This window comes from Nerophis ophidion, linkage group LG28 (genome assembly GCF_033978795.1).
Source record: "Nerophis ophidion isolate RoL-2023_Sa linkage group LG28, RoL_Noph_v1.0, whole genome shotgun sequence".
NCBI lineage: Eukaryota > Metazoa > Chordata > Actinopteri > Syngnathiformes > Syngnathidae > Nerophis > Nerophis ophidion.
The window spans coordinates 11,733,747-11,758,792 of record NC_084638.1 but is presented as its reverse complement, the minus strand read 5'-3'; the positions used below and the strand labels follow the sequence as shown (position 1 = coordinate 11,758,792).

Here is a 25,046-nt window from a genome sequence, read left to right as displayed (position 1 = left end):
CGCCAGTGTGTGAATGTGTGTGTGAATGGGTAAATGTGGAAGTAGTGTCAAAGCGCTTTGAGTACCTTGAAGGTAGAAAAGCGCTATACTAGTACAACCCATTTATCATTTAATAAAAAAAATATATATATATTTTTATTATTTTTTTTTATTTTTATTTTTTTTATTTTTCTTTATAAAAATGAATAAAAAAATTATTCTGCAGCCCGGTACCAAACGGTACCGGGCCACTAAAACAGTTGTTGCGGACCACTGTTTTAGTGAGTTTAACAGTACCTGATAGTCGGAGGGGTGTGTCCACGTGTGTCCCAATGTCTCAGGGAAGTCGACGGCAGCTTTATGGGCGGCACAAGCTCAGCTGATCTCCCGTAAGAAGCGACTTTTTACCACAATTTTCTCACCGAAACCTGCTGGTTGACATTCGGTCGGGATCCATGTTGGCTTGACCGCGCTCTGATCCATAGTACAGTTTCACCTCCGGGAATTTTAAACAAGGAATCACCGTGTGTTTGTGTGGGCTAAAGGCTAAAGCTTCCCAACTCCATCTTTCTACTTTGACTCCTCCAATATTAATGTCTTAATGAAATTAAAAAATGGATGTCCGCTAACTTTTTGCAACTCAACGCCAAAAAAAACGGAAATGCTGATTATCGGTCCTGCTAAACACCGAACTCTATTTAATAATACAACTCTAACATTTGACAACCAAATAATTAAACAAGGCGACTCGGTAAAGAATCTGGGTATTATCTTCGACCCAACTCTCTCCTTTGAGTCACACATTAAAAGCGTTACTAAAACTGCCTTCTTTCATCTCCGTAATATCGCTAAAATTCGCTCCATTTTGTCCACTAAAGACGCCGAGATCATTATCCATGCGTTTGTTACGTCTCGCCTCGACTACTGTAACGTATTATTTTCGGGTCTCCCCATGTCTAGCATTAAAAGATTACAGTTGGTACAAAATGCGGCTGCTAGACTTTTGACAAGAACAAGAAAGTTTGATCACATTACGCCTGTACTGGCTCACCTGCACTGGCTTCCTGTGCACTTTAGATGTGACTTTAAGGTTTTACTACTTACGTATAAAATACTACACGGTCTAGCTCCATCCTATCTTGCCGATCGTATTGTACCATGTGTCCCGGCAAGAAATCTGCCTTCAAAGGACTCCGGCTTATTAGTGATTCCCAAAGCCCCAAAAAAGTCTGCGGGCTGTAGAGCGTTTTCATTTCGGGCTCCAGTACTCTGGAATGCTCTCCCGGTAACAGTTCGAGATGCCACCACAGTAGAAGCATTTAAGTCTCAACTTAAAACTCATTTGTATACTCTAGCCTTTAAATAGACTCCCTTTTTAGACCAGTTGATCTGCCTTTTCTTTTCTTTTTCTCCTATGTCCCACTCTCCCTTGTGGAGGGGGTCCGGTCCGATCCGGTGGCCATGTACTGCTCGCCCGTGTATCGCTGGGGACATCTCTGCGCTGCTGATCCGCCTCCGCTTGGGATGGTTTCCTGCTGGCTCCGCTGTGAACGGGACTCTCGCTGCTGTGTTGGATCCGCTTTGGACTGGACTTCTGCGACTGTGTTGGATCCATTATGGATTGAACTTTCACAGTATCATGTTAGACCCGCTCGACATCCATTGCTTTCCTCCTCTCCAAGGTTCTCATAGTCATCATTGTCACCGACGTCCCACTGGGTCATTATTGTCACCGACGTCCCACTGGGTGTGAGTTTTCCTTGCCCTTATGTGGGCCTACCGAGGATGTGGTAGTGGTTTGTGCAGCCCTTTGAGACACTAGTGATTTAGGGCTATACAAGTAAACATTGATTGATTGATTGATTGAACAAATTACAAAAGATTCAGCAACACAGATGTCCAGAACACTGTATAATTATGCCGTTAAAGGAGACGACTTTTAGCTGTGTGTGTGTGCAGCGCTCATATTTCTTAACAACACGCGTACACGTCGGCATTCCACGACATTTAAAATTGCAATTTAGTAAACTAAACCGGCCGTATTGGCATGTGTTGCAATGTTAATATTTCATCATTGATATATAAACTATCAGACTGCGTGGTCGCTAGTAGTGGCTTTCAGTAGGCCTTTAAGTGTGAGCACTCACGATTGCATTTCTGTATGTAAATACTTCTCCACATGCAACCAGGTGCATAAACGCGCTGGAGGATAATGAGACAAGTGGACGCTCTCGACCGAGGCACCCTGCTCCCCCTCCTCATCAGAAGCGCCAGGACTTCCCCGGAGTGTTTGATTGCTCTCCACAGCGTGGCCCACGTCTCGCTGCGGCGGAGGATAAATATAACCCCCCAACCTCCTCCCACCCTCCCTCCCTCCCTCCCCGTCGAGCATGCTGCTTCCTGCCTGCTGGCTGGCGACTGCAGGCAACCCCGAGCCCCCCGCAAGACGGATGATCTGACCCTCCCCGCCTTTTTTCGACGAGACGAGCTCTATCGGCTGCGAGGAGCGGACGCCAGGTTAGTGAACGCCGGTCCTGTACGCTAACAATGTGCTCGACTCTGCATGCGGCGCAACACTTCATCTCCTAGGCGGGACTCCATGGTTACATCACACCAGGACCCCTTCTCAACTTGTGCTCAAACTATACTAACAACGTGAAGGCCTTGAATCAGGCCTGGGCAATGTTTAAAAAAAAAAAAAAAAATCTATCTATGTAAATGTACTTTAATAAGTAAGACACTTTCTGATCCCCAATTATTTTAGTGTGATTTGTTTTTAAGTGTCATTGCTCAAAAAATAATAATGAATCAAAATCCAAAATTAAGGCTCCAATTATTATATATTTTCAAATATTCCTACTAAAAAAGTTATTTTTCTAATGTTGATCTAGAACAGGGGTCACCAACCTTTTTGAAAGCAAGAGCTACTTCTTGGGTACTGATTAATGCGAAGGGCTACCAGTTTGATACACACTTAAATAAACTGCCAGAAATAGCCAATTTGCTCAATTTATCTTTAATAAATAAATATATATATATATATATATATATATATAAAAATGGGTATTTCTGTCTGTCATTCCGTCATACATTTTTTTTCCTTTTACGGAAGGTTTTTTGTAGAGAATAAATGATGAAAAAAAACACTTAAAAGAGGAGAAAACACGAAAAAATTAAAATAAAATTTGAAACATAGTTTAACTTCAATTTCGACTCTTTAAGATTCAAAATTTAACCGTAAAAAATGAAGAGAAAAACTAGCTAATTCGAATCTTTTTGAAAAAAATATAAAAAGAATTTATGGAACATCATTAGTCATTTTTCCTGATTAATTTTAGAATTTCGATGACATGTTTTAAAGCAGGGGTCACCAACCTTTTTGAAAGCAAGAGCTACTTCTTGAGTACTGATTAATGCCAAGGGCTACCAGTTTGATACACACTTAAATAAATTGCCAGGAATAGCCAATTTGCTCAATTTACCTTTAATAAATAAATCTATATATATATTTAAAAAAAGGGTATTTCTGTCTGTCATTCCGTCGTAAATTTTTATTTCTTTTACAGAAAGTTTTTTGTAGAGAATAAATGATGAAAAAAACACTTAATAGAGGAGAAAACACGAAAAAAATGAAAATTAAATTTTGAAACATAGTATATCTTCAATTTCGACTCTTTAAAATTCAAAATTCAACCGAAAAAAATGAAGAGAAAAACTAGTTAATTCGAATCTTTTAGAAAAAATTAAAAAAAGAATTTATGGAACATCATTAGTCATTTTTCCTGATTAATTTTAGAATTTCGATGACATGTTTTAAAGCAGGGGTCACCAACCTTTTTGAAAGCAAGAGCTACTTCTTGGGTACTGATTAATGCCAAGGGCTACCAGTTTGATACACACTTAAATAAATTGCCAGAAATAGCCAATTTGCTCAATTTACCTTTAATAAATAAATCTATATATATATATTAAAAAAATGGGTATTTCTGTCTGTCATTCCATCGTACATTTTTTTTTCCTTTTACGGAAGGTTTTTTGTAGAGAATAAATGATGAAAAAAACACTTAATTGAACGGTTTAAAAGAGGAGAAAACACGAAAAAAAATAAAATTCAATTTTGAAACATAGTTTATCTTCAATTTTGATTCTTTAAAATTCAAAATTTAACCGAAAAAAATGAAGAGAAAAACGAGTTAATTCGAATCTTTTTGAAAAAATATAAAAAGAATTTATGGAACATCATTAGTCATTTTTCCTGATTAATTTTAGAATTTCGATGACATGTTTTAAAGCAGGGGTCACCAACCTTTTTGAAAGCAAGAGCTACTTCTTGAGTACTGATTAATGCCAAGGGCTACCAGTTTGATACACACTTAAATAAATTGCCAGGAATAGCCAATTTGCTCAATTTACCTTTAATAAATAAATCTATATATATATTTTAAAAAAGGGTATTTCTGTCTGTCATTCCGTCGTAAATTTTTATTTCTTTTACAGAAAGTTTTTTGTAGAGAATAAATGATGAAAAAAACCCTTAATAGAGGAGAAAACACGAAAAAAATGAAAATTAAATTTTGAAACATAGTATATCTTCAATTTCGACTCTTTAAAATTCAAAATTCAACCGAAAAAAATGAAGAGAAAAACTAGTTAATTCGAATCTTTTAGAAAAAATTAAAAAAAAATTTATGGAACATCATTAGTCATTTTTCCTGATTAATTTTAGAATTTCGATGACATGTTTTAAAGCAGGGGTCACCAACCTTTTTGAAACCAAGAGCTACTTCTTGAGTACTGATTAATGCCAAGGGCTACCAGTTTGATACACACTTAAATAAATTGCCAGAAATAGCCAATTTGCTCAATTTACCTTTAATAAATAAATCTATATATATATATTAAAAAAATGGGTATTTCTGTCTGTCATTCCATCGTACATTTTTTTTTCCTTTTACGGAAGGTTTTTTGTAGAGAATAAATGATGAAAAAAACACTTAATTGAACGCTTTAAAAGAGGAAAAAACACGAAAAAAAATAAAATTCAATTTTGAAACATAGTTTATCTTCAATTTTGATTCTTTAAAATTCAAAATTTAACCGAAAAAAATGAAGAGAAAAACGAGTTAATTCGAATCTTTTTGAAAAAAATATAAAAAGAATTTATGGAACGTCATTAGTCATTTTTCCTGATTAAGTTTAATTTTCGAATTTTGATGACATGTTTTAAATATGTTAAATCCAATCTGCACTTTGTTAGAAAATATAACAAATTGGACCAAGCTATATTTCTAAAAAAAACATATCATTATTTCTTCTAGATTTTCCAGAACAAAAATGTTTTAGAGAAATTCAAGACTTTGAAATAAGATTTATATTTGATTCTACAGATTTTCTAGATTTTACAGAATTTTTGTATTTTTAATTTTAATCATAATAAGTTTGAAGAAATATTTCACAAATATTCTTTGTCGAAAAAACAGAAGCTAAAATGAAGAATTACAAATTAAAATGTATTTATTATTCTTTACAATTAAAAAAAAATACTTCAACATTGATTTAAATCATCAGGAAAGAAGAGGAAGGAATTTAAAAGGTACAAAGGTATATGTGTTTAAAAATCCTAAAATCATTTTTAAGGTTGTATTTTTTCTCTAAAATTGTCTTTCTTAGAGTTATAAGAAGCAAAGTAAAAAAATAAATGAATTTATTTAAACAAGTGAAGACCAAGTCTTTCAAATATTTTCTTGGATTTTCACATTCTATTTGAGTTTTGTCTCTCTTAGAATTAAAAATGTCGAGCAAAGCGAGACCAGCTTGCTAGTAAATAAATAACGTTTAAAAAATAGAGGCAGCTCACTGGTAAGTGCTGCTATTTGAGCTATTTTTAGAACAGGCCAGTGGGCACCGCGTTGGTGACCACTGATGTTTACATTATACAGTTGTGATCAAAAGTATACGTACACTTGTAAAGAACATAATGTCATGGCTGTCTTGAGTTTCCAATCATTTCTACAACTCTTTTTTTTTTTTTTTTTTATGATAAAGTGATTGGAGCACATACTTGTTGCTCACAAAAAAACATTTATTTCTTTTATAAATTTATTATGGCTCTACTGAAAATGTGACTTGGTCAAAAGTATACATACAGCAATGTTAATATTTGCTTCGAAGTTTCACTGCAATAAGGCGCTTCTGGTAGCCATCCACAAGCTTCTGTTGATGCCTTTTTATCCCACGAACACCATCCTACTGTCAAGCATGGTGGTGGTAGTATTATGGAACTGGTGTTTTAAATGGGACAACGAAAAAGGGAGGATTACCTCTAAATTTGTCGGGACAAGCTAAAATCATCAGCCCGGAGGTTGGGTCTTGGGCGCAACAGGACAATGACCACAAACACACGTCAAAAGTGGTAAAAAAAATTGCTTAATCAGGCAAGAATGAAGGTTTTAGAATGGCCTTCCCAAAGTCCTGACTTAAAGGCCTACTGAAATTAGATTCTTTTATTTAAACAGGGATAGCAGGTCCATTCTATGTGTCATACTTGATCATTTCGCCATATTGCCATATTTTTGCTGAAAGGATTTAGTAGAGAACATCGACGATAAAGTTTGCAACTTTTTGTCGGTATTAAAAAAGCCTTGCCTGTACCGGAAGTAGCAGACGATGTGCGCGTGACGTCACGGGTTGTGGAGCTCCTCACATCTGAACATTGTTTACAATCATGGCCACCAGCAGCGAGGGCGATTCGGACCGAGAAAGCGACGATTTCCCCATTAATTTGAGCGAGGATGAAAGATTTGTGGATGAGGAAAGTGAGAGTGAAGGACTAGAAAAAATAAGATAAAAAAGCCGGAAGTAGCAGACGATGTGCACGTGATGTCACGGGTTGTGGAGCTTCTCACATCTGAACATTGTTTACAATCATGGCCACCAGCAGCGAGAGCGATTCAGACCGAGAAAGCGACAATTTCCCCATTAATTTGAGCGAGGATGAAAGATTTGTGGATGAGGAAAGTGAGAGTGAAGGACTAGAAAAAATAAGATAAAAAAGCCGGAAGTAGCAGACGATGTGCGCGTGACGTCACGGGTTGTGGAGCTCCTCACATCTGAACATTGTTTACAATCATGGCCACCAGCAGCGAGAGCGATTCAGACCGTGAAAGCGACGATTTCCCCATTGATTTGAGCGAGGATGAAAGATTCGTGGATGAGGAAAGTGAGAGTGAAAGACTAGAAAAAATAAGATAAAAAAGCCGGAAGTAGCAGACGATGTGCACGTGATGTCACGGGTTGTGGAGCTTCTCACATCTGAACATTGTTTACAATCATGGCCACCAGCAGCGAGAGCGATTCAGACCGAGAAAGCGACAATTTCCCCATTAATTTGAGCGAGGATGAAAGATTCGTGGATGAGGAAAGTGAGAGTGAAGGACTAGAAAAAATAAGATAAAAAAGCCGGAAGTAGCAGACGATGTGCGCGTGACTTCACGGGTTGTGGAGCTCCTCACATCTGAACATTGTTTACAATCATGGCCACCAGCAGCAAGAGCGATTCGGACCGTGAAAGCGACGATTTCCCCATTAATTTGAGCGAGGATGAAAGATTCGTGGATGAGGAAAGTGAGAGTGAAGGACTAGAAAAAATAAGATAAAAAAGCCGGAAGTAGCAGACGATGTGCGCGTGACGTCACGGGTTGTAGAGCTCCTCACATCTGAACATTGTTTACAATCATGGCCACCAGCAGCGAGGGCGATTCGGACCGAGAAAGCGACGATTTCCCCATTAATTTGAGCGAGGATGAAAGATTTGTGGATGAGGAAAGTGAGAGTGAAGGACTAGAAAAAATAAGATTAAAAAGCCGGAAGTAGCAGATGATGTGCACGTGACGTCACAGGTTGTGGAGCTCCTCACATCTGAACATTGTTTACAATCATGGCCACCAGCAGCGAGAGCGATTCGGACCGAGAAAGCGACAATTTCCCCATTAATTTGAGCGAGGATGAAAGATTTGTGGATGAGGAAAGTGAGAGTGAAGGACTAGAAAAAATAAGATAAAAAAGCCGGAAGTAGCAGACGATGTGCGCGTGACGTCACGGGTTGTGGAGCTCCTCACATCTGAACATTGTTTACAATCATGGCCACCAGCAGCGAGAGCGATTCAGACCGTGAAAGCGACGATTTCCCCATTAATTTGAGCGAGGATGAAAGATTCGTGGATGAGGAAAGTGAGAGTGAAGGACTGGAAAAAATAAGATAAAAAAGCCGGAAGTAGCAGACGATGTGCACGTGATGTCACGGGTTGTGGAGCTTCTCACATCTGAACATTGTTTACAATCATGGCCACCAGCAGCGAGAGCGATTCAGACCGAGAAAGCGACAATTTCCCCATTAATTTGAGCGAGGATGAAAGATTCGTGGATGAGGAAAGTGAGAGTGAAGGACTAGAAAAAATAAGATAAAAAAGCCGGAAGTAGCAGACGATGTGCGTGTGACGTCACGGGTTGTGGAGCTCCTCACATCTGAACATTGTTTACAATCATGGCCACCAGCAGCGAGGGCGATTCGGACCGAGAAAGCGACGATTTCCCCATTAATTTGAGCGAGGATGAAAGATTTGTGGATGAGGAAAGTGAGAGTGAAGGACTAGAAAAAATAAGATAAAAAAGCCGGAAGTAGCAGACGATGTGCGCGTGACGTCACGGGTTGTGGAGCTCCTCACATCTGAACATTGTTTACAATCATGACCACCAGCAGCGAGGGCGATTCGGACCGAGAAAGCGACGATTTCCCCATTAATTTGAGCGAGGATGAAAGATTTGTGGATGAGGAAAGTGAGAGTGAAGTACTAGAAAAAATAAGATAAAAAAGCCGGAAGTAGCAGATGATGTGCACGTGACGTCACAGGTTGTGGAGCTCCTCACATCTGAACATTGTTTACAATCATGGCCACCAGCAGCGAGAGCGATTCGGACCGAGAAAGCGACGATTTCCCCATTAATTTGAGCGAGGATGAAAGATTCGTGTTTGAGGAAAGTGAGAGTGAAGGACTAGAAAAAATAAGATAAAAAAGCCGGAAGTAGCAGACGATGTGCGCGTGATGTCACGGGTTGTGGAGCTCCTCACATCTGAACATTGTTTACAATCATGGCCACCAGCAGCCAGAGCGATTCGGACCGAGAAAGCGACGATTTCCCCATTAATTTGAGCGAGGGTGAAAGATTCGTGGATGAGGAAAGTGAGAGTGAAGGACTAAAAAACAAAAACAAAGACTATACAGTGGGAGCGATTCAGATGTTATTAGACACATTTACTAGAATAATTCTGGAAAATCCCTTATCTGCTTGTTGTGTTTTTAGTGTTTTAGTGAGATTATATGGTCGTACCTGTACAACCTGAAGCTCGGCCATCGCACCTTTCTTCAGCACCAGTCGACGGGTGGTGGCGATGCCCATCTCTCGCAAGGGACCCTCTTCGAAACACAATATGATCGCTGCATTATACACTGTACTTTGTGTGTGTGGTCCAATCCAACCGTGTTCGCTTCACCGCTCTGTTCCATAGTAAAGCTTCACCCTCATCTTTCGGGAATGTAAACAATGAAACACCGGCTGTGTTTGTGTTGCTAAAAGCGGCTTCAATACACCGCTTCCCACCTACAGCTTTCTTCTTTGACGTCTCCATTATTCATTGAACAAATTGCAAAAGATTCAGCAACACAGATGTCCAGAATACTGTGGAATTATGCGATTCATTCCGTTGTAATTTTTTTTTCTTTTTACGTAAGGTTTTTTTGTAGAGAATATGTAATGAAAAGAACACTTAATTGGACGTTTTAAAAGAGGAGAAAACACGAAAAAAAAAGAAAATTACATTTTGAAACATAGTTTATCTTCAATTTCGACTCTTTAAATTCAAAATTCAACCGAAAAAAAGAAGAGAAAAACTAGCTAATCTGAACATTGTTTACAATCATGGCCACCGGCAGCGAGAGCGATTCGGACGGAGAAAGCGACGATTTCCCCATTAATTTGAGCGAGGATGAAAGATTCGTGGATGAGGAAAGTAAGAGTGAAGCACTAGAAAATAGGGGGGGGGGGAGGCGAGGGCAGTGGGAGCGATTCAGATGTTATTAGACACATTTACTAGGATAATTCTGGAAAATCCCTTATCTGCTTATTGTGTTACTAGTGTTTTAGTGAGATTATATGGTCATACTCTCCAAGGTTCTCATAGTCATCATTGTCACCAACGTCCCACTGGGTGTGAGTTTTCCTTGCCCTTATGTGGGCCTACCGAGGATGTCGTAGTGGTTTATGTTGTGGTTTGTGCAGCCCTTTGAGACACTAGTGATTTAGGGCTATATAAGTAAACATTGATTGATTGATTGATTGATTGATACCTGAAAGTCAAAGGGGTGTGGTGACCGCCAGGGTTTCTGAGGGAAGTGAAGTGAATTATATTTATATAGCGCTTTTCTCTAGTGACTCAAAGCGCTTTACATAGTAAAACCCATTTTAAACCAGTGTGGGTGGCACTGGGAGCAGGTGGGTAAAGTGTCTTGCCCAAGGACACAACGGCAGTGACTAGGATGGCAGAAGCAGGAATCGAACATGCAACCCTCAAGTTGCTGGCACGGCCACTCTACCAACCGAGCTATGCCGCCCCTGGAGGAGCCAGGAAAGTCGCAGCTGCCTCTTTGACAGCTGCAGGAAGAACGACACAAGCTCCGCTCATGTTTACGGTAAGAGACGACTTATTACCGCAATGTTCTCACCGAAACCTGTGGTCGAGAACCATGTTCGCTTGACCGCTCTGTTCCATATTAAAGCGTCACAACAAACAAAGAAACACCGGCTGTGTTTGTGTGGCGAAAGGCAGCTGCAATCCCCCGCATCCCACCTACAGCTTTCTTCTTTGACGTCTCCATTATTCATTGAACAAATTGCAAAAGATTCAGCAACACAGATGTCCAGAATACTGTGGAATGATGCGATTAAATCGGACGACTTTTAGCCGTGAGTGGTGCTGGAATAAAATGTCCGCCACAAGCACGCGTCATCATTCCGCGACGTTTTCAACAAGAAACTCCGCGGGAAATCTAAAATTACAATTTAGTAAACTAAAAAGGCCGTATTGGCATGTGTTGCAATGTTAATATTTCATCATTGATATATAAACTATCAGACTGTGTGGTCGGTAGTTGTGGGTTTCAGTAGGCTTTTAAACGTGTTGACAATGCTGAAGAAACAAGTCCATGTCAGAAAAACTAACACATTTAGCTGAACTGCACCCATTTTGTCAGATATATATTTATATATTTATATATACACAGTGAAGTGAATTATATTTATATAGCGCTTTTCTCTAGTGACTCAAAGCGCTTTACATAGTGAAACCCAATATCTAAGTTATATTTTTAAACCAGTGTGGGTGGCACTGGTTGAGAAACGTGGATACCCTCAGACACTGGCGGTCACCACACCCGTTGCCACACCCCTCCGACTTTCAGGTTCGACCATATAATCTCATTACAACACTAGTAACACAATAAGCAGATAATGGATTTTCCAGAATTATCCTAGTAAATGTGTCTAATAACATCTGAATTGCTCCCACTGCACTTTTTTTTTTTTTTTTTTTTTTTTTAGTCCTTCACTCTCACTTTCTTCATCCACGAATCTTTCATCCTCGCTGAAATTAATGGGGAAATCGTCGCTTTCTCGGTCCGAATCGCTCTCGTTGCTGGTGGCCATGATTGTAAACAATGTTCAGATGTGAGGAGCTCCACAACCCATGACGTCACGCGCACATCGTCTGCTACTTCCGGCCTTTTTATCGTATTTTTTCTAGTCCTTCACTCTCACTTTCCTCATCCACGAATCTTTCATCCTCGCTCAAATTAATGGGGAAATCATCGCTTTCTTGGTCCGAATCGCTCTCGCTGCTGGTGGCCATGATTGTAAACAATGTTCAGATGTGAGGAGCTCCACAACCCGTGACGCACGCGCACATCGTCTGCTACTTCCGGCCTTTTTATCGTATTTTTTCTAGTCCTTCACTCTCACTTTCCTCATCCACGTATCTTTCATCCTCGCTGAAATTAATGGGGAAATCGTCGCTTTCTCGGTCCGAATCGCTCTCGCTGCTGGTGGCCATGATTGTAAACAATGTTCAGATGTGAGAAGCTCCACAACCCGTGACGTCACGCGCACATCGTCTGCTACTTCCGGCCTTTTTATCGTATTTTTTCTAGTCCTTCACTCTCACTTTCCTCATCCACGAATCTTTCATCCTCGCGGAAATTAATGGGGAAATCGTCGCTTTCTCGGTCCGAATCGCTCTCGAATAGTGGCGTGTGACGTAATTTTTTGACGCGGTGACGCAATCAACCAACGTGCAGTGTTAAATTTAAATTGTTTTATACATAGTTAGTTTCATTCTTTTTATTCTGAAGCTGAAGTACTGTTATTGACAAATCTGTTCGGGCCTGGGATATGTTGTGTACCTGTATAAGTGTATGAGGTTACAAGCACACACTTAATTGAGATTTACTTGAGCCTTCTGTTTACATTATTAGCATATCTACTGTGGCTAAGCAGACTTTTGCCAAAAGGACAATAATTCATTTGTTGTGGGTTTATCCACTTAAATGCATTTTTTTTTTTTTGGGGAATGCATGTTTTGTTTGAAGGCCTAATATAAATGAAAAACTTTGTGCTTTTTTTTGAAAAGCAAAGGCTACTGGAATATTAAAACATGTCAATATTCAATAAAAATGTACTTTATTTGAAAAACATGTCTAAATATTTATTCTAGGCTATTTATGCAATATAAAAAAGTTGTGAAAAACTGCATTTATTATTCGGTATTTGGTATTCGGCCTTCGGCCAAGCGCTCAAATTTTATTCGGTTTCGGCCACAAATTTTCATTTCGGTGCATCCTTACTATATTTGGCTTATTTTCAAAACTTCTTTTTTTTATTGTTATGAATTATTCACCTATTTAGGATTCCGATTACTTCACCACAAATATTCCACTTTGAAATGTTTTGGGGGAAAATGTTGTATAGTTTGTGTGTTTGCCTTATAAATAAGGGTTTTGACATAAAGGCCGTAAACATCCATCCATCCATCCATTTTCTACCGCTTATTCCCTTTCGGGGTCGCGGGGGGCGCTGGCGCCTATCTCAGCTACAATCGGGCGGAAGGCAGGGTACACCCTGGACAAGTCGCCACCTCATCGCAGGGCTAACACAGATAGACAGACAACATTCCCTCTCACATTCACACACTAGGGAACATAATAATAAAATTAATTTAATTTTTTTTTATAACGACAGACGGACCTGAAGTTGATCTCGAGATTCAAGCGTTAAATGAAAAAAAAAAAAAAAAATTTATGACTGAGACGAGACCTGGGACCAAACTTGAGGAAAGCCATAAAGGTAAAAAAAAAACCCAACAACTATTGTATTGCTTTTAACCTTCGTCTTGTGTTAGGGTTGACCCGTTTTAGTTTTTAAATGCATAAAAAAACCACATAAATTTATTTTTATGCATCAAGGCTTTTTGACTTTGTCAGGAACCTCTATTTCAACAAAATAAAACTTGTTTTTTTGGTTTCACTAAATTATAAAATGCTCTGGTTGAAATGATGACATCGGTGTTGTTAGGGTCGGTTTCGACCCAGTTATAAAAAATAAGACTATAAAGCACTAAGTAGAGCCAAAACTGAACACACTGACGGCCAGCTCCTCTCCCGATCATGTGAGCTTTAGTGGATCCTCATTTTACCTTGTTATCCAGTACAAAAACAAACACAATTTATGTGGTTCTTTTATGCATTTAAAAACTAAAATGTCCAGACATTTGAGGTCAATTCAGTTGTTACTATTTTAAAATTATTAAAATGAAAAAAATAAATAAAACAAATGTATTTAAGAGATGTGTTCTAATACCCCTCAGTAATGGTCAGGTAACACAACAACCTTTTTTTTTTATTTATACGATTCTCTTGAGGTTCGTTTTGCCATTTTTTTCAATTGAAATCGAGGGGTATACTGACAAAAAAAAGGCCCAATGGCCCACACAAAAAATATTAAAACCAATATTTTCATGGATAAGGAAACCTAACGAGGTAACCAAGAGATGAGAAACAAATTGGATGATAGATAATTGTTTTTAGTGTATTTTACAGCTGATTTAAGACATGGGTCAAAACCGACCCGTTAACAGAAAGCTAACACAAGAGGAAGGTTAAAAAAGAAAAATATCAAAATGGCCTCGCATAATTAGATTTTTCAGTCTCCAGCCCTCAGTGGAAAAAGTTTGGACACCCCTGCAGTAGAGCCATAATCAATTCATAAAAGAAACAAACTTCATAAATGTTTTTTTGTGAGCAACAAGTATGTGCTGCAATCACTCTATCACAAAAAAATAAGAGTTTTAGAAATTATTAAACTTAAGACAACCATGACATTATGTTCTTTGATGTTCTTTACAAGTGTATGTAAACTTTTGATTGCGACTGTATATATATACACACATATATATATACATATATATATATATACATATATATGTATGTATACATATATATACATACATATATATATATACATATATATATATATATATATACATATATATATATATATACATATATATATATATATATACATACATATATATACATATATATATATATATACATATATATATATATATATACATACATATATATACATACATATATATACATACATATATATATATATATACATACATATATATATATATATACATACATATATATATACACATACATATATATATATATACACATACATATATATATATATACACATACATATATATACACATACATATATATAAACATATATATACATATACACATATATATATATATATATATATATATATATATATATATATATATACATATACACATATATATATACATATACACATATATATACATATATAAGTGTGGGAAAAATCACAAGACTACTTCATCTCTACAGAACTGTTTCATGAAGGGTTACCTCAATCGTCAGGAAATCTCCAGACGATTCACACACATGTGAAGGCACCATTAATACTGAAAGGTACATACAGGTTTTGGAACAACATATGCTGCCATCCAAGCGCCGTCTTTTTCCATGGACGCCCCTGCTTATTTCAGCAAGGCAATGCCAAGCCACATTCAGCACGTGTTACAACAGCGTGCGGGTGCTTTCCTGGCACGCCTGCGGTCCAGAAAAGTTGAAGGACTGAAGCTCAACATAAAACAAGAAATGGGAAAGAATTCCACTTTCAAAGCTTCAACAATTACTTTCCTCAGTTCCCAAACGTTTATTGAGTGTTGTTCAAAGAAAAGGTGATGTAACACAGTGGTGAACATGCCCTTTCCCAACTACTTTGGCACGTGTTGCAGCCATGAAATTCTAAGTTAATTATTATTTGCAAAAAAACAGCATATTCAACTGAATATGGGTTTATATGGATTTGCAAATCATTGTATTCTGTTTATATTTACATCTAACACAATCCTATGGAAACGGGGTTATTAGTACATAGTAGTACTCGGTGCCCTCGGTCCCGGGCGCGGATCACATGGCAGTGCAGCTGCACACCAACTGCTCGGGCTATAATAGGAGAGAGAGGTAAGGTTGCGCAGCTGACTGAGCTGATTCCGAGGAGCCGGAGCTCTGCAATCCTATTTAAGTCACCGTCCTGTCGCTCTCCAAAGGCTTATCGGTGCAATGTCACCCGGGAGGGGGGAGGGGGGGGGGGGTGTGTTAGGGGTTCCCGTCTTTTTCAACGCCCGTTTAACATCAGCCATTGTAGTTCACGTAATACAGGGGTGTCCAAACTTTTTCCACTGAGGGCCGCACACTGAAAAAAATCAGAGCAAGCGGGGGGGCATTTTCATTATTTTTATTTTAAAAGTGAAGTGAATTATATTTATATAGCGCTTTTTCTCTAGTGACTCAAGCCGCTTCACATAGTGAAACCCAAGATCTAATTTTTTACATTTAAACCAGTGTGGGTGGCACTGGGAGCAGGTGGGTAAAGTGTCTTGCCCGAGGACACAACGGCAGAGACTAGGATGGCGGAAGCGGGAATCGAACCTACAACCCTCAAGTTGCTGGCACGGCCACTCTACCAACCGAGCTATACCGCCCCGAAACAAAATAAAATACAATATATGTATAAAAAATATACATTTAGGCCTCCACTCAGTTATGATCCCGGGGACCACAAAGGGTTTTGGTCCCCAAAAAATATTAAAAATGTGTTATTATTCACCGGTAGGAGGCCACGGGGAAGACCCAGGACACGTTGGGAAGACTATGTCTCCCGGCTGGCCTGGGAACGCCTCGGGATCCCCCGGGAAGAGCTAGACGAAGTGGCTGGGGGAGAGGGAAGTCTGGGTTTCCCTGCTTAGGCTGTTGCCCCCGCGACCCGACCTCGGATAAGCGGAAGATGATGGATGGTGTCATTATTCAGTATTATAATTGTTATTATTATGCAGGTTTTAAATCTCTCGATTAGGAGTCACCAACGCCGTGCCCGCTGGCCTGTTCTAAAAATAGCTAAAAATAGCAGCACTTATCAGTGAGCTGCCTCTATTTTTTAAAATTTTATTTACTTACTAGCAAGCTGGTCTCGCTTTGTTAGACATTTTTAATTCTAAGAGAGACAAAAGTCAAATAGAATTTGAAAATTCAAGAAAATATTTTAAGGACTTGGTCTTCACTTGTTTGAATAAATTCATTATTTTTTTTACTTTGCTTCTTATAACTTTCAGAAAGACAATTTTAGAGAAAAAAATACAATCTTAAAAAGGATTTTAGGATTTTTATACTTTTTTACGTTTTAAATTCCTTCCTCTTCTTTCCTGACAATTTAAATCAATGTTCAAGTATTTTTTTTTTTTTATTATTGTAAAGAATAATAAATACATTTTAATTTAATTCTTCACTTTAGCTTCTGTTTTTTCGACGAAGAATATTTGTGAATATTTATTCAAACTAATTATAATTAAAATTCAAAAAGATTATTCTGGCAAATCTAGAAAATCTGTAGAATCTAATTTAAATCTTATTTTAAAGTATTTTGAATTTAAAATTTTTGTTCTGGAAAATCTAGAAGAAATAATGATTTGTTTTTGTTAGAAATATAGCTTGGTCCAATTTGTTATATATTCTAACAAAGTGCAGATTGGATTTTAACCTATTTAAAACATGTCATCAAAATTCTAAAATTAATATTAATCAGGAAAAATGACTAATGATGTTCCATAAAAAAAATGTTTTTATTTTTTCAAAAAGATTCAAATTAGCTAGTTTTTCTCTTCATTTTTTTCGGTTGAATTTGGAATTTTAAAGAGTCGAAATTAAAGATGAACTATGTTTCAAAATTAAATTTTAATTTTTTTCGCGTTTTCTCCTCTTTTAAAGCGTTCAATTAAGTGTTTTTTTCATCATTTATTCTCTACAAAAAACGTTCCGTAAAAGGAAAAAAAATGTACGACGGAATGACCGAGAGAAATACAATTTTTTTTTTTACATATATAGATTTATTTATTAAAGGTAAATTGAGCAAATTGGCTATTTCTGGCAATTTATTTAAGTGTGTATCAAACTGGTAGCCCTTCGCATTAATCATTACCCAAGAAGTAGCTCTTGCTTTCAAAAAGGTGCTGCTCTAGATCAACATTAGAAAAAAAAAATGGAAAAAACACAAAATATGCAATATTTTCACCCAATAACTTTTTTAGTTGGAATATTTGAGATTATATAATAATTGGAGCCTTAATTTTGGATTTTGATTCATTATTATTTTTTGAGCAATGACACTTAAAAACAAATCACACTAAAATAATTGGGGATCAGAAAGTGTCTTACTTATCAAAGCACATTTTTTTACTTTTACTTTTAGCACAATAATCCCGAGATCAACGTCAGATATGTCCGTCAATTTTAATGTGAATTATATTTATATAGCGCTTTTCTCAAGTGACTCAAAGCGCTTTACATAGTGACACCCAATATCTAAGTTACATTTAAACCAGTGTGGGTGGCACTGGGAGCAGGTGGGTAAAGTGTCTTGCCCAAGGACACAACGGCAGTATCTAGGACAGCACAAGCGGGAATCAAACCTGGAACTCTCAAGTTGCTGGCACGGCCACTCTACCAACCGAGCTATGCCGCCTCATTTTAAGTGTTATTGTTGTTTATGTTTTGTTTGGTTTGTTTTAGGCCCTTCTTTAAAACAAAACAGCTCAGTTTTTTATACGGCGAAACACAAAATATTCAACATTTTCCCCCAAAAATATCTCAAAGTTGAATATTTAATGTGAATAGGTCGATAATTCAAAACGACATAGATTTTGATTCATTATTATTTTTCAAAGAACAAAACAACCTGCATGGCAGCTTTGTGTTATAAGAGTAAATATTGCAACAATTTCTTGTTACAATTCACCTGTTTGCTCTTTTATAACACTTTTTATGTTTTAAAATTTATACAATTGTATTCTTAAAATGTGTTGTGGGGCGGTTAAAAAAGGACCCGCGGGCCGCACTTTGGACACCCTTGATGTAATATGTCAATTATGAAGGACAGGGTGCGTCATATGAAATTTTACCACACTTTTCCCAAGCCCCTTCCTGCTCCGTCAATGGTAAGAATGTATCATTTTTCATTTATTTCAGGCAACGACGCAGAGAAAGGACAAAACCCACAGAGAAAAGTACAAAACCCACAACCAGTGCTGTTGGCATGTTGTGTAAATCAGTGGTCCCCAACCACCGGGCCGCGGCTCGGTTGGTACCGGGCCGCAGAATAATTTTTTTTTTTTTTTTTTTAATTAAATCAACATAAAAAACACAAGATACACTTACAATTAGTGCACCAACCCCAAAAACCTCCCTTTTTCATGACAGAAAAATAAATGAATAAATAAAATCTACACTAAATTAAATTGGTAAATTAAAACAGAATACAATGATTTGCAAATACCTTTTTTTAACTTATATTCAATTGAATAAACTGCAAAGACAATATATTTCATGTTCGTACTGGTAAGCTTGGTTTTGTTTTTGGTTGCAAAATAACTCGGAATTCAATGGCAGCAAGGCATTTTTACCACTTTGTAACATGGCCTTTCCTTTTATCGACACTCAGTAAACGTTTGGGAATTGAGGAGACACATTTTTTAAAGCTTTTCAGGTGGAATTCTTTCCCATTCTTGCTTGACGTACAGCTTAAGTTGTCGTCTTTTACTACGAAGCCACGCTGTTGTAACACGTGGCCTGGCTTTGTCTTGCTGAAATAAGCAGGGGCGTCCATGATAACGTTGCTTGGACGACAACATATGTTGCTCCAAAACCTGTACGTACCTTTCAGCATTAATGGTGCCTTCAAAGACCCATGCCTTGGGCACTAATACACCCCCATACCATCACAGATGCTGGCTTTTCAACTTTGAGCCTAGAACAATCCGGATGGTTCTTTTCCTCCTAGTTTCGGAGGACACAACGTCCACAGTTTCCAAAAAACTATTCGAAATGTGGACTCGTCAGACCACAGAACACTTTCCCACTTTGCACCAGTCCATCTGAGATGAGCTCAAGCCCAGCGAAGCCGGCGGCGATTCCGGGTGTTGTTGATAAATGGCTTTCGCTTTGCAATAGTAGACTTTTAACTTGCACTGACAGATGTAGCGATTAACTGTAGTTACTGACAGTGGTTTTCTGAAGTTTTCAGTGGTGATATCCTTTACACACTGATGTCGCTATTTGATGCAGTACGGCCTGGGGGATTGAAGGTCCGTAATATCATCTCTTACATGTAGTGATTTCTTCAGATTCTCTGAACATTTTGATGATATTACAGACCGTACATGGTCTTAGTGTGACATGCATGGCTGTTGAGTAAGAATGCCTTAAGTATATTTGTACATGGGATATCTTATATAAAAATGTACATTAAAATTGGCTATGAACATTTCCTGTCATTTTCAATTTAAGGCCATTTTCACCCCTATCAATGCATCAAAAGTATTGAGGTGGGTAAGCTCGACTTTGGAAAACACGGCAAACAAAACGTCGGCGGAAAGCGATGATCGGTAAAAAATTAATAGACAAAAAAACTTCGGGGATTTCCCGTCCTTTCTGATGTTTAGTGTGGTTTCGCTGTATGGCGCCGGTTTATGGCAGTGTTGGCGTTGTTTATACGCGCCACCCTTAGTGTAACATGTGGTTTTTGAGTCCTTTTGTGTTTTCTGATTGTTTTGGACTCTTCCGGTACTGAGTTTGTTTGTGCACTTCCGTATTCATCTTGTCTCCATGGTTTCTTATTTGTTCCATTTGTTCTGACGCGCACCTGTGTTTTTGATTACTGCCCAGTATTTAAGCCTGCCTTTTCCGTTCTCTCGTTCTCTCCTCGTAGTTTGTGTTACACGCAATTTGTGTTCGCACAACTGTGACGTCTTTGATCCTCGACTCATTAATCCCATGCCTTGGTTCCTCTAGCTCCCACGCTAGTAGTTTTGTTTTGCCTTTTGTGACTTGTGCAAGTTTTCTGTTATTTCCCTAGCTCTTATGCTAGTGCTTTTGGTTTGTTTCTAGCTCCCACGCTAGTTCTGTTGGTTTTGCCTTTTTTCTGTCTGTTTTACTTATTGAATAAATCTTAATTTCTTATCTATACGCTGTGTCCGTGCCCGATCTGCATCTTGGAAGAGCGCCACCGGCATCACCATGCCACCCAGACGTAAAAACATGTATGGCTGTTGAGTAAGAATGCCTTAAGTATATTTGTACATGAATATCTTAAATAAAAATGTACATTAAAATTGGCTGGTAGTTTTGTTTTGCCTTTTGTGCCTTGTGCAAGTTTTCTGTTATTTCCCTAGCTCTTATGCTAGCGCTTTTGGTTTGTTTCTAGCTCCCATGCTAGTTCATTTGGTTTTGCCTTTACTACCTAGCACCAGTTTTTCTTTTCATAGTCTGTTTTACTTATTGAATAAATCTTAATTTCTTACCTATACGCTGTGTCCGTGCCCGATCTGCATCTTGGAAGAGCGCCACCGGCATCACCATGCCACCTAGACGTAAAAACATGTATGGCTGTTGAGTAAGAATGCCTTAAGTATATTTGTACATGGGATATCTTAAATAAAAATGTACATTACAATTGGCTAGTAGTTTTGTTTTGCCTTTTGTGCCTTGTGCAAGTTTTCTGTTATTTCCCTAGCTCTTATGCTAGCGCTTTTGGTTTGTTTCTAGCTCCCATGCTAGTTCTGTTGGTTTTGCCTTTTCTGCCTAGCACCAGTTTTTCTGTTCATAGTCTGTTTTACTTAATGAATAAATCTTCATTTCTTACCTTTACGCTGTGTCTGTGCCCGCTCTGCATCTTGGAAGAGCGCCACCGGCATCACCATGCCACCTAGACGTAAAAACATGTATGGCTGTTGAGTAAGAATGCCTTAAGTATATTTGTAAATTAATATCTTAAATAAAAATGTACATTAAAAATTGGCTATGAACATTTCCTGTCATCTTCAATTTAAGGCCCTTTTCACCACTATCAATGCATCAAAAGTATTGAGGTGGGTAAGCTCAACTCTGGAAAACATAGTAAACAAAACGTTGGCGATAAAAAAAACTTCTGGGATTTCGCGTCTTTTCTGATTTCAATGCGTAAAAAGACACCAGAGTGCATTTTCAATGCGTAAAAAGACACAAAAGTGGGTGGAGCTTATCGCTTTAGTGCTGGTCCTGCAAACACTAGTACTTGGTGCAATAGTTTAATATGTTCCCGTGCGTTAGCTTTAGCACAAAACATGCATCAAATTAAATTGAAAAAGTATAAAAAATCTTTCGCACGGGCAAGATATTTTTGGGAAATTTTTCAACGGGACGGGCTCCGGATAAAATTCTACTTGGGAGCCTCATTTCCCCCCCTTGTTTAGACTTCTGCTGTCCTCCCTGCAGATACGTGATGGGGATCAAGGCTGCCCTCCCCAGATATGAGCTCTATCTCTACACGGCCGTGCTGGCTGTGGCCATGATATGGGCCACCACCTGGATACTGGAGGCCTCCAACGGTGAGTGGCGCGCAGGAAATGGCGTGCAGGCAAAAGCGGAACCATCAACATCTTCCTATTCTGTCAGTTTGCCTGTCTTGTGTCTCGAAATGCTGGCGTAAATCTTGGTAGGGGGAATAAAAAAAGGTGACGAGGTGCTAACTTTGTATCTTGGAAAGTGGAAATGTGGCCGCGTGCCCAGAAGTAAGCGGCTCTCCTCGCTTCTCTCATGCACTATCAGTCTAATCCAGTGTTCTTAAAGGGGAACTGCACTTGTTTCTTTTGGAGTTTTGCCTATTTTTCACCATCCTTATGAGAGACAAGAAGACACATTTTAGTTGTTTTTTTTTGCATTTTAACACGTAAAAATCATATAGTTTTTGGTAATTAGCAATACAGCTAATGAAAACAATCCATTCTACCTCTAGATCGCTTTAAAAATGCATTCAAAAGCCGTTGTATGTGTATATAAAACATATTACATATTGTTATGAAGGTGTCTGTTACTACATACATACATATATATATATATACATATATATATATATATATATACACTTACAGTGTGTATATTGTACATATTACATATTGTTATGACGGTGTCTGTTACTACATTATATATATATATATATATATGCTTGCAGTGTGTATATTGTACATATTGTTATGAAGGTGTCTGTTACTACAATATATATATATATATATATACATATATATATATATATGTACTTGCAGTATGTATATTGTACATATTAAATATTGTTATGAAGGTGTCTGCTACTACATTATATATATATATATATATGCATATATATATATATGCATATATATATATATATATATATATATATGCATATATATATATACATGCATATATATATATATGCATATATATATATGTATATATATATATATATATATATACTTGCAGTGTGTATATTGTACATATTACATATTGTTATGAAGGTGTCTGCTACTACATTATATATATACATATATATATATCTATATAGATCTATATATAGATATATATCTATATATATATATCTATATATATATATATATATATATATATATATATATATATATATATATATATATACTTAAAATGTGTATATTGTACATATTACATATTGTTATGAAAGTGTCTGTTGCTACATTATACTCTCTATATACTTGGTTTGTAGTGCAAATTTTTTTAAGCCTGATACTGATAAAGCATATTAGAGGCACCATTTGAGAAGAACTGCTCTAATGTCACGTATAGAAATCAATTGCCAAGATTTAGTTTGTACTCAGTGCAGTTTTTTCGAGGTAGTGTATGGGAGTTACAGTATGTAGAACAGGCTGCAACAGTGAAGAGCCCCGGGTCTATTATGTAATGTCTAATTTTGTCACATTGATTGAAGCGCTCCGACACTTCAAATCCCCGGAATAATCCAACAATTGCATAATAAGTCTCACACGTTTCACCCCCGCGTCAGAAGCCTGCAGCTCCCAGGTGCCGTCAAACACCTCCAGAAATGATCCATACCCCAAAACATGCATACCCCGCAAAAAAAACGTGTGACATGAACATTCGAAACGCTACAAAACAGAGAGTAAAGAAAGTTGGTGGGTTGAAAGTTAATTTGTTAAATATTTGGCTGTAAAATTGGGCTTCGATAATTAGGGCTGTCTAAATCCAATATCGGTATCGGTCCGATATAGGCAAAAGAAACAATCGGATGATATCATGTAAAATCTCCGATACCCGCGCAACGCAGTACAGATAGTTAACATCTAACTGTCCTCCAATTAGCACACACGTTTGGTCTTTCCTTGTACTTTAGTTAAGTGGTTTACAAAATGTAAACATGGTAGGCTGTAGTCTACTAGAAGCTAGTAACTACACAACGGCTAAGCACAAAATAGCACACAAGCTAAACATCAAGAAAGGTTATTATTAAAGGTGTATGGAAATCTATAAGGCTATTAGGACCTAGCAACTACACAACAGCTGAGCACACAATAGCACGCAAGCTAGACATAGAGTATGGGATAGTCATTTCCTAAAGGTGAATGGTAAGCTATTGGGTACTAGGAGCGAGCAGCTACACAACAGCTAGGCAAAAAAATAGTGATATAGTCATTTACAAAAGGTAAACATGGTAAGCTACAGGCAACTAGGAACTAGCAGCTACACAACAGCTAAGCACAAACTAGCACACAAGCTACACAAATGTGATAGAGTCATTTACTAAAGGTAAACATGCTAAGCTATAGGCTACACAACAGCTAAGCACAAAATAGCAAACAAGCTACACAAATGTGATAGTTATTTACTAAAAAGTAAACATGCTAAGCTATAGGCTACACAACAGCTAAGCACAAAATAGCACACAAGATAGACATATAAGATAGTTATTTAAGAAAGGTAAACATGATAGTCTATAACGTGTTAAGAACTAGCTGCTACACAACAGCCAAGCACAAAATAACACACACGGTAGACATATGTGGTAGAGTCATTTACTAAAAGGTAAACATGCTAAGGTATTGGCTACACAACAGCTAAGCACAAAATAGCACACAAGCTATACAAATGTGATAGTTATTTACTAAAAAGTAAACATGCTGAGCTATTGGCTACACAACAGCTAAGCACAAAATAGCACACAAGCTAGACAAATGTGATAGTTATTTACTAAAAAGCAAACATGCTAAGCTATAGGCTACACAACAGCTAAGTACAAAATAGCACACAAGATAGACAAATGTGATAGTTATTAAAGGTAAACATGCTAAGCTATAGGCTACGCAACAGCTAAGCACAAAATAGCACACAAGCTAGACAAATGTGATAGTTATTTACGAAAGGTAAACATGATAGTCTATAACGTGTTAAGAGCTAGTAGCTACACAACAGCCAAGCACAAAATAGCACACACGGTAGACATATGTGTT

General features: G+C 37.6%; 1 protein-coding gene and 1 long non-coding RNA gene across 2 annotated transcripts in view; one reads left to right on the top strand and one right to left on the bottom strand.

Moving 5' to 3' along the window:
- The first annotated feature begins 2,362 nt into the window (after positions 1 to 2,362).
- Positions 2,363 to 25,046, top strand: part of hhatla (hedgehog acyltransferase like, a) — a 52,393-nt gene continuing 29,709 nt past the window's right edge. Inside the window, exons 1-2 of the mRNA XM_061890876.1 lie at positions 2,363 to 2,496; positions 22,009 to 22,121. Of these exons, the coding sequence (XP_061746860.1) occupies positions 22,016 to 22,121 (106 nt within the window). The 5' untranslated portion in view covers positions 2,363 to 2,496; positions 22,009 to 22,015. The remainder of the gene's footprint in view (positions 2,497 to 22,008; positions 22,122 to 25,046) is intronic.
- The window catches only part of LOC133545380 (uncharacterized), a 22,037-nt gene continuing 6,357 nt past the window's right edge, over positions 9,367 to 25,046 (bottom strand). The window contains exons 3-5 of the long non-coding RNA XR_009804813.1: positions 21,398 to 21,460; positions 21,057 to 21,119; positions 9,367 to 9,452 (exon numbers count right to left, since the gene is read on the bottom strand). This is a non-coding gene — a long non-coding RNA (uncharacterized LOC133545380). The remainder of the gene's footprint in view (positions 9,453 to 21,056; positions 21,120 to 21,397; positions 21,461 to 25,046) is intronic.